Source organism: Phacochoerus africanus, chromosome 3 (genome assembly GCF_016906955.1).
Source record: "Phacochoerus africanus isolate WHEZ1 chromosome 3, ROS_Pafr_v1, whole genome shotgun sequence".
Classification (NCBI taxonomy): domain Eukaryota; kingdom Metazoa; phylum Chordata; class Mammalia; order Artiodactyla; family Suidae; genus Phacochoerus; species Phacochoerus africanus.
This window is the reverse complement of record NC_062546.1, coordinates 109764134-109778569: the sequence shown is the minus strand read 5'-3', so window position 1 is coordinate 109778569 and position 14436 is coordinate 109764134. Positions and strand designations below refer to the sequence as shown.

General features: G+C 44.9%; 1 protein-coding gene across 2 annotated transcripts in view; it reads right to left on the bottom strand.

Annotated features, from left to right (window-relative positions):
- Positions 1-2649: 2649 nt before the first annotated feature.
- TENM3 (teneurin transmembrane protein 3) overlaps positions 2650-14436 on the bottom strand; it is a 706293-nt gene continuing 694506 nt past the window's right edge. For both annotated transcript variants that reach the window (XM_047772297.1, XM_047772296.1), the window contains exons 26-28: positions 10249-11860; positions 6327-6457; positions 2650-4246 (exon numbers count right to left, since the gene is read on the bottom strand). In XM_047772297.1, coding sequence (XP_047628253.1) covers positions 3491-4246; positions 6327-6457; positions 10249-11860 — 2499 coding nt within the window. In that variant the 3' untranslated portion in view covers positions 2650-3490. The remainder of the gene's footprint in view (positions 4247-6326; positions 6458-10248; positions 11861-14436) is intronic.

The following is a 14436-nucleotide window of genomic DNA, read 5'->3' as shown; positions in this document are numbered from 1 at the left end:
TCGTGTTAAACTCTAATTCGAGGAGGAAAAAAAATAGACCCGTTTGCCAAGCGAAGTGACCTGATTCTTCTTGGATCAACATGTTCTCAAGTTGAGGTTGTCACTACAAAGCAAGTGTGATGAAGCCTGCCTTTTCAGACTAAAATCAAAGCCTTGGCCGGCCAGCCTGGAATTGCTGATCCAAGCATCCCTTAATCAGCCGGTCTATATGTAGATTTAGACATCTCCAGGAGGCTGGGAGCCTATCAGGCCCAAACTGATTATTCTAATCGAGTGTTTTAATTAAGCACTTATTGCCAGGATCACAGGAACGAGGCCTGCTCTCAAGAAGTAATGGGCAGTATTTTTTTTCCCTTTTTCTTCTTCGCAGTGATAATGTTGGGCTTTGTAGGGGGTGTTTAACGTTTTTTTGTAAAGTAGGCCATGGGAGGGTCCCCTGTGAACTAGACCCTGTCGCATTGGCTGTCTGGCTCATGGATACAACAACTTGAAAATAAAATAAAAGATATGACCAGCTGGGTTGCAGATGAATCAATACCCCAACAACTGCATCTATTTGCATCCTCCACCCTAAACACAAAAGCAACACTGGCTGGCCCCAGCTTTAAAAAAATATATAAACACACACACATTGGGTTGGCTTTTATTGGAATGCCTAGATGCAATCTATAGTCATCAAGTTATGGAAAATTCAGGTCACATATAAAGTTAAGAAGGCAAATGAAAAGAACAATACAAATCAGACAAAATTTACATCTCAAAATATCATGAAAGCATTTTGACTGGCTTTGCCTAAAATACTTTGAATATCGATTTCTTCTCTCTTTTTTTTGTAAGCTAATTCTTTTCATTATACAGTTCCTCCCCCCACCCCTCACCCCCCAACTGTTAGAAAAAGGTCTTTTGTTTACATACTCCCCAAGGTCACTATTTCTTGTAAAAGCATGTCCAGATCACAAGTCTTTTTAGAAAGAAATAGGCTCATTATACCTACTAACAAGACACTAATTGGGTTGATTTGACTTCATCTAAAATAAGCACCAGGAGATAATCCAAATCTGTTATTTATCGGTGCCAGCGTAAAGGACCAGTCCGTGTCAAGAAGAGGGTAAGATTATGATGTCACTTCTGTCATGTGGAACAAGCTTTTCATGGTCAACACATCAGAAACATTTCTGAGAATTTAGACGAAGAGCCTATTTCAACCAAAAGTACTCACAGCATGCTAAATACAGCCCTGCAGAAATGCCATCCAACAGAACTGCAAACACCTAAGTTAACAGTTAAAAAATGAAATGTAAAACAGAGAGACATGTTTATGTGGTTCGAAATCTCATAGTTTTCTAAATTTGGGCTTCATAATACTCGCCAAAGGATTTCCAGGATAAAAAATATTACTGCTAATCTGTGCTTTCATTCTAATAAAATATCAGCATTCATTAGAAGATTAATTACTTCGGTATGCTCTACCAAATACACAAAGACAGTAATAGCACTGATACTGTAAATTCAGTAGCTATTTTGAAACTTTCCCAGCCAATCTGTTTAATAAACACGCCTACTGTGCAATTTAGAGTATGTGATACATACAAAGCAGTTAGAAAATTATTTTCAATACATCACTTGAACCTTTATATTTACGACATGTTCACTTGCTATATTTTATCACCATTATACAGAGAGGAAAACAGTGTGTACTATAGCTCAATGAACTGAGAAAGATTTTCTAAAAATATTTTTGTGGCTGAATTCAGTGCTCACGAAAGAGATGTGCCAGAGCGACCGAACCGCTCAGAAGTGCAGGCGGTGTTCCCGCTCTGCAGCACGCGCATGCGCACACGTGCAGGAGGGCATGGCGGTCAGTTCCCATCCAGCTGGATCTGCCAACCCCGGCTTCCCAGAGACAGAGTAGAGGCTGCCATTCAAACCAGCTCCCTAGACTAGTGGGTTGGGAGGGCTTACGGGAGCTCTCGTCTCTCTCGTTTTTGGTCCCTCTTGGTGACCCTAGGGTCCACACTCAAGACGAGACCCGTGACCCTGACCTTCCCCATCTGGCTCACTCACCACTGCTCGGTTTCTGCTAGCTTTCCTAGATCTGCAGACACATGTCTATGGTTGTGACTACATCAGATCCCTTCCTGTGCACACAGGTTTCCCGAGCTTCTGATGTGGTCTCTTGCCTCCTTTGCGAAGTGGAGAGTCCAGGAACGGTAACACTAAGACCCTGGGGTTAATGATAGTCACGCCCCGTGGACTTTTAGGGCCGAGAGAGACCGGAGAAGGCCTCCTGACCACCCCTTCCCCCCCCCTTTTTTTTTGTTTTGTTTTTGTTTCCTATCTTCCGTTACATTCCACCAGCCTTAGTTTTCTACCGTGCCTCTTAGTTAATAATGGTTGAGGACACTGGCCTGATGAAAAAGAGAAGGAAGAAAAAGGAGAAGTTCTCTGATTAGCCACCCACGTAGGATTGCACTGTCCTATCCATCTAGTGATAGAAAGTTGCACATTTTTTCAACCTAATACAAAAATATTAACACTTCTGGACATTATAGGCATAAGTCGTTATATCTCTACAATATAATAATTTATACTGTACAGCTATAACAGATAACAAAAGGTGCAATCCTTTTAAAAAAATCACACAGTTCACATGTTTTTATCGTTTTATTTTTTAAGTATAAACTTTTTAAACACTTTACATAAATTAACTCCTCTGAGACTAATATTTGATGTACAGTAAATTGTAATTCATATAAAAATCCATAAACAACTTGTCTCACATAATTTACAAAAAAATCAGGGTTTCCTTTGCTTATCAGTGACAAGGATTCTATTTGCCAGTTTTCCCCCCCAAGGCAAACCACGTTAGCATTGTAAAATCCGTTATGAAATCCCCGCTGTGGCAGAAGTCACTTGCGCCAATGTCCTTTTACAAAGCAGCACAGGGAAAACAATTGGGTTGTCTAGAAACAGTAACTTTGCCCCACATTTTAAAATTAACAGAGATATATATACCACATCCTATGCAGAGAGACTACTTCTTGTAAGCAAAGGTCGACAATTCAGTAATATTTGGAAACACTGAATGCATTTCTACCTTCCTTAAACACAGTGCCTCAAAGAACAGCCGGCCCAGAGCCAATATTTGGGCCTTCTTTCCTTTCTTGAATGATCTGTTTTCCTTGTAATACTTTCAGTCCGACTGAGTGCAGCGATATGCATATGTAAACATATTCTTTAAAGCCGATCACCTTTAAGGTCATTCAGAAGAAAATTTCTCATCTTTTTTTTTGGGGGGGGGGTTGTTTTTTAATTGCAGTCTGGTACTCCCGGAAGGCTCTTCGGTGCCGGAGAGTCCCCCTCGGATTGTGCTACAGGCAGATCTGAGCAGAGGTGGGGCTGGGGCTGGAGAGGCAGGCGGCGCCCCGCCGGCCCGGCCCCCGCGGGGGGGTGGCCGCGCGCGTGCGCGTCCCTGCCGCCGGCCCGGGGGTTACCTCTTCCCGATCTCGCTCTGGCGGAGGAACTGGATGTTGTTGGCGCTGTCGGCCAGCTCCGGGTACTGCTCCACCGAGAGTACGTAGTACCCATCGTAGCCCTGCACCTTGCCGGCGCTCAGGAGCTGCCGCTTCTCACCCTCCGTCCAGAGGCGCGCACCCTCCTCGCCGTCACGCACGCGCTGTTGTTCGCGCGCCCAGGCCCGCGCGAGCGCGCGCTGCCGCGCCTGCTCCAGGATGCGCGCCTTCTCCTCGTCCAGCGTCATGCCATAGCGCACGTGCAGCGCCAGAGCGCCGAACTGCATCTCCACGTCGGCGAACCTGCGAGTCCTGCCGTTGACCACGGTGGTGGACTGCGACACGGTCACGTTGATGCCGTTCTCCAGCGCCTTGCGGCCGCTTGTCAAGCGCAGCGTGCCCAGGTCGCTCTCGGGCGTGCTGGTCTTGATGAAGTAGTGCGTGTCCTTGCCTTCGATGGTGAAGTGCAGGTTCTCCAGGTAGAAGGCGTTGTTGAGCACGGCTGCCACCTTGATGCAGTCCTCGTTCGCGATGTTGAGCACGTTGGTCTGCACGCGGCCCTGGCTCACCGCCAGCATGACGCCCTTGCCGATCAGCGACTTGACTGTGGCGAACCACAGCCAGGATGGCGCTCCGCTGCCCCTGCGTCTGCTCACTTGCACTTCGGCCATCTTCCCCAGGGACAGGAAGGCCTTGGCCTGCCTCGCCACTTGCTGCTGGACTCCGAAAATGGGCTGCAGAGTGAAACAGGGGACGGTTTAGAGAACAGCCTAGTTTCTCTGGACTGGGAGCCCGGTTTCCTGGTGGTGCTCCCGCTCCAGGCAGAAGAAAAGGGGGGTGCAGGGAACTGGGGTGGAGCTCTCTGAGGGGCTGATTAAAACCTCAGTTGGTTCTTTAAAGATAAAAAGGCTTAAAAACCCTGGTGGGGAGGAATGCACTCAAGATCCCCTCCCCTCGAGTTGATCCCAGTGTGTTTTGAAAGGTAAAAAAGCGGTAACTCCATCATGTCTTATATTTGTCAAGAGCATTAGTTTATAATGTGGTCAAAATATTCATGTTGTTGCCTTTTCTCCTTCGGTTTCTACATGCTCTTTCCCCATGCTCACCTTTTTTGGGGAACCAACTTAACAAATTTGTCCATCCCAGCAGCATTCTCCTTGGGAGGCTGGGAAGAGAGCAGCAGAACACAGAGAAAGGAAGTTTGGAAAGACTAGGGGTGCCTGGGGCTGAATCACCACGTCCCACTTTGTATGCTTTGAAAGACGCGTGCTGTAATTTCGGTAAACTCTGTACCCTCTCCTGGTGAACAGAGTGTGCAGCTGATTTTGGACACTATAACTGACGGACTGAAATGGGCCAGGATGAAGGCACAGTGGGACAGCTGGCAACCAGGGTTTATTACTTTAGGAAAACATTTGTTTTTTGCAGACTTAGGGACAGTGGGCCTTGTACATTGGCAAGGGTTTTAACTTGGGGGCATGGCAACTCAGCCATCTCTTATACTACCAGATGTTTGTCTGGCCAGTGTTCTTCCAAATGGAAACATGTGTTTCATTTGCAGCAGTGAAAGACACATTTGTTTTTCTGCTCTTCCCACATCCTAGATGTCTTTGCTGGGATTCCCTAAGCTGTCCTTATGGTGTGCTTCTCTTGACAGAGAACCTGAACCATATTTAAAAGGCTGTCTAGGAAAAAAGTTGGCAAGTCCACTTGTACAGTAAGACTTAAGTGTTTTCAGACATGTTGGAAAGTCATCAGCAATTAGGACATGCTCCAAGGCATTAGGAAACTTCAGTATGTCTTCATGGTACTTGATCAGTGTAGATATATTTGCAATTAGAAACGTTCAAATGGCTCCCAGACCCTGGAATGGGTTTTGCTTTTAGATGGAAAAGTGACTTCTGAAAAAGGAATTGCTTTTATGTTAAGTATGAAACATGCACCATAAAGCAGAGGTTTTGGCATTGTGTATAACTCTGTGTGTGTTTTAGCCAGGATAGCCTTTTTTCTTTGTGTTCACTGAAATTGTAGGAAATTGCTCAAGGGGGGGAAATTAATCTTTCTAAGAAACTCTGTGCCCTCTTCTTATCATCATGGGGTAAACCAATTTCTTAATCTTTAATTATTCTTGCTTTAAGCTAGAAATTCTGGTGTTTTGTTGTTGCATTCCTTGCTGATCTCTGAATGGTGGGAATTAGGAGTGCCATTTCCTGAAATGGCAGCTCTGACTTTGCAATTTTCCATTCTTTATCCTTTCATTTCTCAGAACAGTTCCAGGCCCTCCTGATCCATTATTTTCAGGAAAATTCTATAAACATCTAGTGGTAGGTGGCTCCTTACCAGAGGCCATTTTATTTTTATTTTTAGTCTTTTCCCTTGCAACACAGTTAAACTGTGAAAGAAGTGGAACTTTGTAGCATTTGTGAGCTGCTACTCTGTAACACGAACCCCCTGCCCTCCTGTTTATGGTATCTTTGCCTTAAGGTCCCAAGTGCTTATAAATGTGCTTTCCTGGGCTGATGTCTAGACACTCTGCACTCAAAAATAAGCTTCTGCATTTTATTACATTTTGATGTCTTTCTCTGTTTTTATTAGCATCACTAAAACCAGATTTAAGTCCGTTTCTCAGGCCCAAGGTTTGCTGAACAGATAAGCAGAGGGAAGTGGTGGTCTATTTCCCGAAAGAATAAAAAAAGAAAAATTTAAAAGTGCCTTTGGTACAATTTTAACCCCGAGAGTCTGATTAGACATGAGAAAATAAGGCACAAGTGAGCCCATTAGCACCTTTTCATAGTTTTGCCATTTGTCCCTTACCGGTACGTCATCCCACTGCTGACTCTTCACAAGTTCGTAGGAAGGCTCCGTTAAGTCGAATTTGGGGACAGGGAAGCCAGGGATAGCATTGTGCAGGTGGAAGCCAAATGTCACCAGCCAGCTGTTAACATCTAGGAAAAGAATGCACAGAATGAAAGGCCTCAGAGTTTATGTTGTGCACTCCTAGATTTAAAGCTACCTTAAAACCCCACATTCACAAACAATAACCTGAACGAGAGCACAGGTTTGCCTTGGCCCTACAATTCAGAACCCACTCTCTCTTTTCAGACATGGAGACAATAACTTCCATAGCAGAAGAAGTGAGGCAAAGGCTATAGACAATGCAGGGTAATAGAGACGCAGTTAGATAGATGGAGACACTCTCACGGGTGCAAGGTTGTATTCTGCGCTAGTAATACTGGTTAAAAAAAAAAAAAAGGCGAATAACAAAGCCCAGCAGCATGAAAGAGATACAGTTGTTGAAAACAAATGGAATTTGTAGTTTGTAAAGGCTAGTCTTAAACAGAAGTTGTGTGTTATTAGCTTTCAAAAGTGACTGTCCAAGGACACTCCGACCACCACCTCCCATTTTCTATTAATAAAAACTTGGAATTAGAGAGTATGAAAATCAACAGTTGATTCTTAATCAAAGATGAATGCTGAAAGCTGGCCAAGCCGGCCAAGGGCACAGAAGTTCTGATTACCATCAGTTCTGACTTCAAAGGCTCACTGTGCACAGGTGGAGATGGACTTTTGGGGGAGAGAAGCTGGAAACCTTTAAGATGGTATTTTAAAATATTGCCATGTGACTCCAAAAGCCATTAAGCTGAGAATAAGGCTTTTATTCTATTCTGGAGGTTATAATGTTACAGAACTACTCAGCAGGCTTGCAGCTTTATGAGTACAGTTGGGTGTAGATTATTTTATATATTAAGCACATTGCTGGAAAATTTGAAATTGCATTTCACCTAATATATTTTATGCTGCTCCATCTCTCTTTTGATGTTTTTCAGAAAATGCTGCTGTGGCATTCCCTGCCGTCCACGTTGCTAGGAGAGGATGAATTCAGGAGCTGTGGGCTTTCCAGCCTTTCAGCCAGCCACTGTCAACACGGCTTAAATAACCAGTGGTAAACGGCTTGTCACAATGATGGAGGGCCACTTGTTCCCTATTTCCTTCTCTAGGGCACATATTCTCATCTTGCCAGGCTGGCACTTCCTTTGTACAGGTGTCATATAGGCTATAAACCCAGCAGTATTCTCCTTCTTTTAAATGGAGGGCTGGTGGTGGTGGTGGAGAGAGAAAACCCGAGATCATGTCGGATAGAAAATGATACTGTGGGTGTGGGTGTGTAAGGGTATGGCAGGGCTTATGTTTTGGAAAAAATTTTGCTTGAATGGTGGACGGCTAGGGGCAGAGGTACTCCTACTGTGAATGACATCTGTGAAGCAGTGAAAAATCAGAGGATGTTTACGTGTTGAAAATGACTGCTCAAATAAATAGTGGGATGTGATTGCAAATGGGCCCTGAAAAACCTGGAGAATACCAGAAGGGTGTTGCTGAGTCAGGATGCCAAGAGAAGGGAGTTGGAGCTGGTTTCGCATGGAAGAGAGTTATGAAAAGCTTGAGGCAGTCTGGGAAAGCAGGAGGCAGATGTGAAATGAACAGGGGTCAGCATTTGGAGAGCTGTCTTGAGAGGTGAGAAAAGAGACACCACCGTGTGCCTCAAATACAGAGCAAGAAAAGAGACAGCTGGAAGGAGGCTATCACACAAGCCCAAACCAAACCAAACACACAGAGGACAAAACAGAATAGCCTTCCTCTCGGCAACATGAACATAGTAAAGCGGTTAATGGTAGCAATGTAACTCGGGAGTGGAAGGTGGAAATGGAAGGGTTCAGAGTCCCTGGGGTCGAGGATGGGGGACGATCTAAGCTCACTAAAGGGAACCCGAGGATACTGTGTGTGGGGGGATTGTGTGAACTCGTTGTGGCTACTATGGAAAACAGGACAGAGGTTCCTCACAAAACTAAGAATAGAACCACCACATGACCCAGAAATCCCTCTACTGGATATTTATCCCCAAATTACAAAAACATGAATTCAAAAAGATTATGCACACCACTGCAGCAGCATTTGCAATTACCAAGATATAGAAACAACCTAAGTGCAATCATTCATCAACAGATGAATGGATAAAGAATATACACACACAATGGAATATGAGCCACAGAAAGGACGAAATCTTGCTACTTGTGACAATATGGATGGACCTTGAAGGTATTATGCTAACTGAAATAAGTCAGATAGAGAAAGACAAATACCATATGATTTCACTCATATGTTATAAAAAAGCAGAATAAATGACCAAACCAAACATGTGGATATAGAGAATAGTGGTTACCAGAGAGGAAGTTAGGGGTGGGGGTACAAAGTGGGTAAAGAGAATCAACTGCACAGCAGTGGATGGAAAATAAATTTTTGGTAGTGTGCATGCTGTCATGTATACAGAAGTAGAAATACAATGCTGCCCATATGAAACGTTATAAAGCAGTGTTACCTCAATAATAAGCAAGCTAGTTAAAAGGAACTAGAGTTGTACTTGCATATATGTTTTTTTTTCACATATGGTGGTTCTGCAGTGGCAGAAGTGTGACTTACTGTTTTTTTTTTTTGTCTTTTTTAGGGCCGCATCTGCAGCATATGGAGGCTCCCAGGCTAGGGGTCGAATCAGAGCTGGAGCTGGAGCTGCCTGCCTACACCACAGCCGTAGCAACTCGGGATCCTAGTGGTGTCTGCGACCTACACCACAGCTCAGGGCAATGGCAGATCCTTAACCCACTGAGCAAGGCCAGGGATCTAACCTGTATCCTCATGGATACTAGTCAGCTTTGTCAACCACTGAGCCATGATGAGAACTCTGTGTTTTACTTTTTTATTTTTATTTTTTCTTTTCTGGCCACACTGCACCATATGGAAGTTCCCGGGCCAGGGACAGAATCTGAGCTGCAGCTGTAGCAACACTGGACCCTTAACCTACTGTGTCAGGATAGGGGATCGAACCAGCACCTCCACAGAGACAAGCCAGATCAGCCAGATCATTAACTTACTGCACCACAGTGGGAACCCAGGGACTCTGTTTTAAATTAGATCTTGCACTGCACTTGCAAAGATCTTAAATCTATACCTTAAAATCTGCCGTATTAGCAGAAAAATTAGTGTCTCTTAGCCATGGTATGAGAACACTGCCCTAACTGTCGATGAAGACAGCTGTATAAGAGGACAGAACCGAGCACAGAAACAGGGGCCACAGGCTAAGCAACTGAAGGGAGAACCTGTCCCATCATTGCCTGAGGTGATGGTGGTGGAGAGGGGGGTTGAACACCTCCCAGGGCTGAGATGCTGAGTCACTTGGTGCCATGTTCCTCACCGACTCCTCCATTAGAACATGACACATGACATCGCAAATAAGTAACGCAGTTCTTATGTAAAGCATGCCATTGTACTATAATAAAGTAGGCATTGCTACTACCCCCATTTTATTTTTAAGGACACAGTCTCAGAAAGTCACGTGATTTGTCCGTAAATCCACATGACCTGTCATAGAGGAGCTGGGACTGGAACTCCAAGCTGGGGACTCGAAATCCACCATGTTTTCTGCACCCCCAAGTCACTTCCCTTCTTTGAGTGACCAGATTCCATGTTATTTCAGAGAACTGCGGTCTCGGACACTGGCAGGCAGAACAGGAAGTTAACCATGTCTCAGTTTCCCTTTGTGGTTTCTCCTTGGTTCCAGTTAAAAGGTGAGGCGTTTGAAATTTTAAGAGGACAGTGTAAAGGCAACCACCGGCAGTTATTTCATGTATTAATCTAACAGTAAAAAACAATTCGGTACTTGGAAAGGAAAAACACTTGGGCTTACCTGTGATGTAGTCTTTCACATCATGGATTTTGCTTGCAGGGTTGTTATTCCTGAACATGTACAGGTTAAAAGGAGCTGGGTCCTTCCCAATTCTTTTCCAGATCTCTATGTCAGGTGTGGTCCACCGTCCAGCCAAAATGTCATAATCCCTTTCTCCAAAGTGGATTAATTTTGTGAGTGGGTCATACAAGCCACCATGAAAGCCAATTACTAGCTGAAAATCAATATTGGAGTCGAAATAGATTTCACCGTACGCAGTGTACTGAATCTGTTTGAGCATGAGCCCGTTGCTACTGAAAACAGCCAGCGGTGTCCCGGTGTTATCTGAGGCGATGTAGAATTCATCCCCGCTGCTGATTTCCATGGCAAAGAGATGTCCTTGGAGGTCATAGTAGAGGGAGGTGATTTCTGAACTGGAATGGTTGTAGACGTGTGTGATCCTGGTGGGATATGTCAGGTCAGCATAAAAAAACTGCAGGTGCTGTCCTAGGCTGGTCTTACTCGACACACGCCTTCCCAGGCCATCATAACGATAGATCACCGTCCAGCCACTGCCTTTACTGTAAACTCGGGTCAGAAGCCCCTTGGAGCTGTACTCAAAGATCTCGGTGCCTCGTTGACGCAGGAAGCCATCTTCATCCAGCCGATACTGCACGTCACCCAGTCGAGTGATTCTGTCCCGCAGGTCATAGCGAAGGGGTGTCAGGCGCGCACTGTTACTGGGGTTCAGTAAATGGAGGTTGCCATTCAGATCGTAGTTGTAACGCCACATGATCTTCTCATTTAGATAAACTGTCTGGAGCTGTCCGTCAACATCGTACTCATAAGCATACTTGGTAGTGTTGGCGAAGGGCCCTATCTTAATCTCTCTCTTGGTCACCCGACCCATGTTATCATACTGAATGGTAATCCAGTACATGAGTGACCTGAATATCTCATACTGAATTTCCTTGATGCGGCCGTGAGCATCAAAGTGCTTGGTGTAAGTCATCACCGCTGTGGAGATGATCTGATTAATATCATAATAGATAACCCCAAATTTCCCAAACTGCTCAACTTTTCCAGAGATGTCATCAAACTGATAGAGGTCAATGGGCAGTGGCGTTTCATTGATGACACCCTGCATGCTGGTCACCCGAAAACTGTTGTCATAGCTGTAGTCGAACCTCGCGTTCACCATGCCATCCTCACTGAAGCGGAAGATCTGTCTGTCAATCAAGGGCCCAATCTGCCTGTATCTAATGGTGCAAATAAAGCCATCACTCTGGAGGTTTACCGTTTTAAGGACTCCCGCTGTCTCATCGTAGGTAAAACTAACCCTCGTGCTATCGTATAAAATTTCTGAGAGCCTGGTTTGCCTTCTGTACTTGAACAAGACCCTGCGGCTGGTCCCCAGGAAAGCTGTCTGCAGAAGCAGCCCTTCCTCGTTGTAGTCCGTGATGATGGAGGCGTTGCTTTCCGGGGGGTTGTATATGTTGCGGTAGTAGCCGATGGAGCGGATGGTCTGCATAGTGTGGCGTGCCACGCTGGGCATGGTGATGGCAGACAGCCGGTCCCACATGTCATATTCGAAGATGTACTGCCGCTGGCTATGGAGCAGAAGGACCATGGACTGCAAAGAGGGGACATACTGTTATCCGATATTTGTGCATGGGGCAGGGGGTGGGTAAGCAAAAGCAGATTTAGTGACCACAAATATGCAAAAATATTCCGCTGGAGAAAATGATTTTCATTTTAATTGAGTTTTCCTTGACCTTCCATGTTGTTAATGATTTCCTGCCTAATTTGCCAGGATGCTTAATTGTGAGGAGTTCTGCAATTAGTGGCTCAAGATTCATAATGTGCTACTTGTCAGGACTGTACCATTTTTTTTCCCAGCCATTCACAGCCAAGCAGCAGACTGTCAATGGATTTGGAGAAGTCATAATACAGGCACGAGCAGAGCTGCTTCAAAAGACTGTATTTCAAGGGGAAAGCAGCATATGGGAAGTGCGGTCCTAGCCATAATTAGCAATTATTTAGTAAGGTGGCTTTCCCCCCTCATTTGATTGAAGAGCCACTCAAATCATGTTTTCATTTCCAGTGCATTTGGGGGAGGAGCAAAGCATTCAAAATATTATTTTATTAAGAAGAGACATAGGATTAGCCCAACATGGATCCTGTGTACATAAAGTGTCAACATCAACAAACACTGCTCGAGCAATCACTCAGTGAATGATGGCTGTAAATGCCCCTATCAGGAATATGAATCCAGATATGGTTTTTTGGGGGATTTGTTTGCAATTTCTTACATGGCATCTGTAATGACAAGGAAATCTGCATTTTGAAATTTCCTTTTGTAAGAAATCAAATCTGAGTTGAACCTCAAGTGCTGTAAGAAAGGTTTCTGAGTCACGGACTGCTTTGGGGCTAAATTATGAGGTGAATAACTGTATAAATACATATAAGCTCTGCTTATTTTGCAAGTAATTGCAGAAAGACAAGAAAATCATTTATTAGGTCAATGTGAGAGAAGGTCAACCCGGAGGCTGGTCAGGTAAAACTCTATGGTAACACAGAGTGTGGGCAGTCCTTTCTTCTAAGGAAGCTCCTTCTAAACCTGTTGGACCAAATGGAATGATGGTCAAACTGAGAGGATGGTTAGATTATGATGGACCCACTCCCACCCTCCCCGCCAGACTTGCTCTTTGCTTTTGACATAGAAACACATAACCCTTCGTCCAAGCCTCATTCTTCTTCTGTTTACTGTCCACCATTTCCAAAAGCAGTCTCTCTGACTCTGGCTTCTCCGGTCACATCTAGGGGCAGTTTTTTGTATGCCGGCTGTGTGGTACACGTCTTGAGAATTGTTCCTAATAGTCTGATTTCTTCCAAGGAAGGCTTGGACAAGTGCTGAATTTATAGGAATCAGTACCCACTTTTACATTCATTTAAAATTGTATCTGATGGTAGGTAGTAAATACTACTTGCTTTGTTTTGCCACGACTAGGGTGCCTACCCTGGTGAGGAATTGGAAACAGTTTAGGTGGTTTTTAGGGACTTGGGAGAGATGATAAGAAAGCACTTGCTGGCTTTCCTGATCCCCGATGCTACATGAAGGTGCCCTCAAGTTGTCACTTTGTGACAGTGTCTCTTATCAATGATATGCCCCCAGGCTCCCTGTAAAGATTTTCTCATCACATCTCAGGCACCACTTTCAACGTGGGGGGTCTGGGAATTTATATTTGTCACTCTTCTCTGTAATGGACTTCATTTAAGTTGGGAAGTGTTCCAAAATGAAGGTGTGACCACTCCCAGTTTCCTCAGGCAGGAGCTGTCTCAGCTGTGTTAGGTTGGAGGGTGCAATATTCTGGGGTGGGGGTGTAAGTGCCAGGATTTGCTCCCAGGAAGGCCCGTGTGGAGGGGGCTTACTCTGTGGTCTCTCAGCTCAAATAACTAAGCTTAGAGTGTGATGACTAGTCATGAATGGAAACTGTCATCTAAGAGGCCTCCTCTCTGGTCTGAGGGGCAAGTCTCCTCTAAGGAGAGCAGGGAAGTGGGTTTGTAAGAGGAGCATTGGGCAAGTAAGGGGAGTGTTCCAGAGGTAGGGGACTGCCGAGGGGAGGTGATCCCTGATCCCAGGACTGGCCTTCAAGAAGAGGAGGAATCCGAACAAGTGGGACTCATCTAGAATGAGACGAGTGAAGTGCATGGGGAAGCACTGCTGGTGGGGAGTGAGACTGGGCCAGGGAGTTTCTGGAGGAGAGAGTTATACTGTGTCATCGAACAAGGAGGGAGGCAGTGCATGCAGGGAACTGAGTTTGGGTCTCAGCAGCTGGGTGGCTGGGGGTGGAGGGGACGTGCTGAGGTGTGAGGGGCGTCAGAACTCAAAACCAAGGCAAGTGAGATCTTCCTCGAATATTCTCTTTGGCGGATTCTTCAGAAAGGAATCACAGGGAGGTGGTCCTTTCCTTTCCTCTCTTGTTATTCTACTTTCATGCCCTCTTGACAGCAGTCACAATCCCAAACCTCACATCTACGACCCAGCATGCTGTACCCATGTAACTTTAAGTCATTTTTGGTACTGTGCATAGGTTATGAAGGATGGGTTCCCTTTATTTTTGTTTCAAATTTAAAAAATTGTTTAATTTTTAATTTTTTCAAGTAGAGTTGATTTACCACGTTGTGTTAATTTCTGCTGTACAGCAG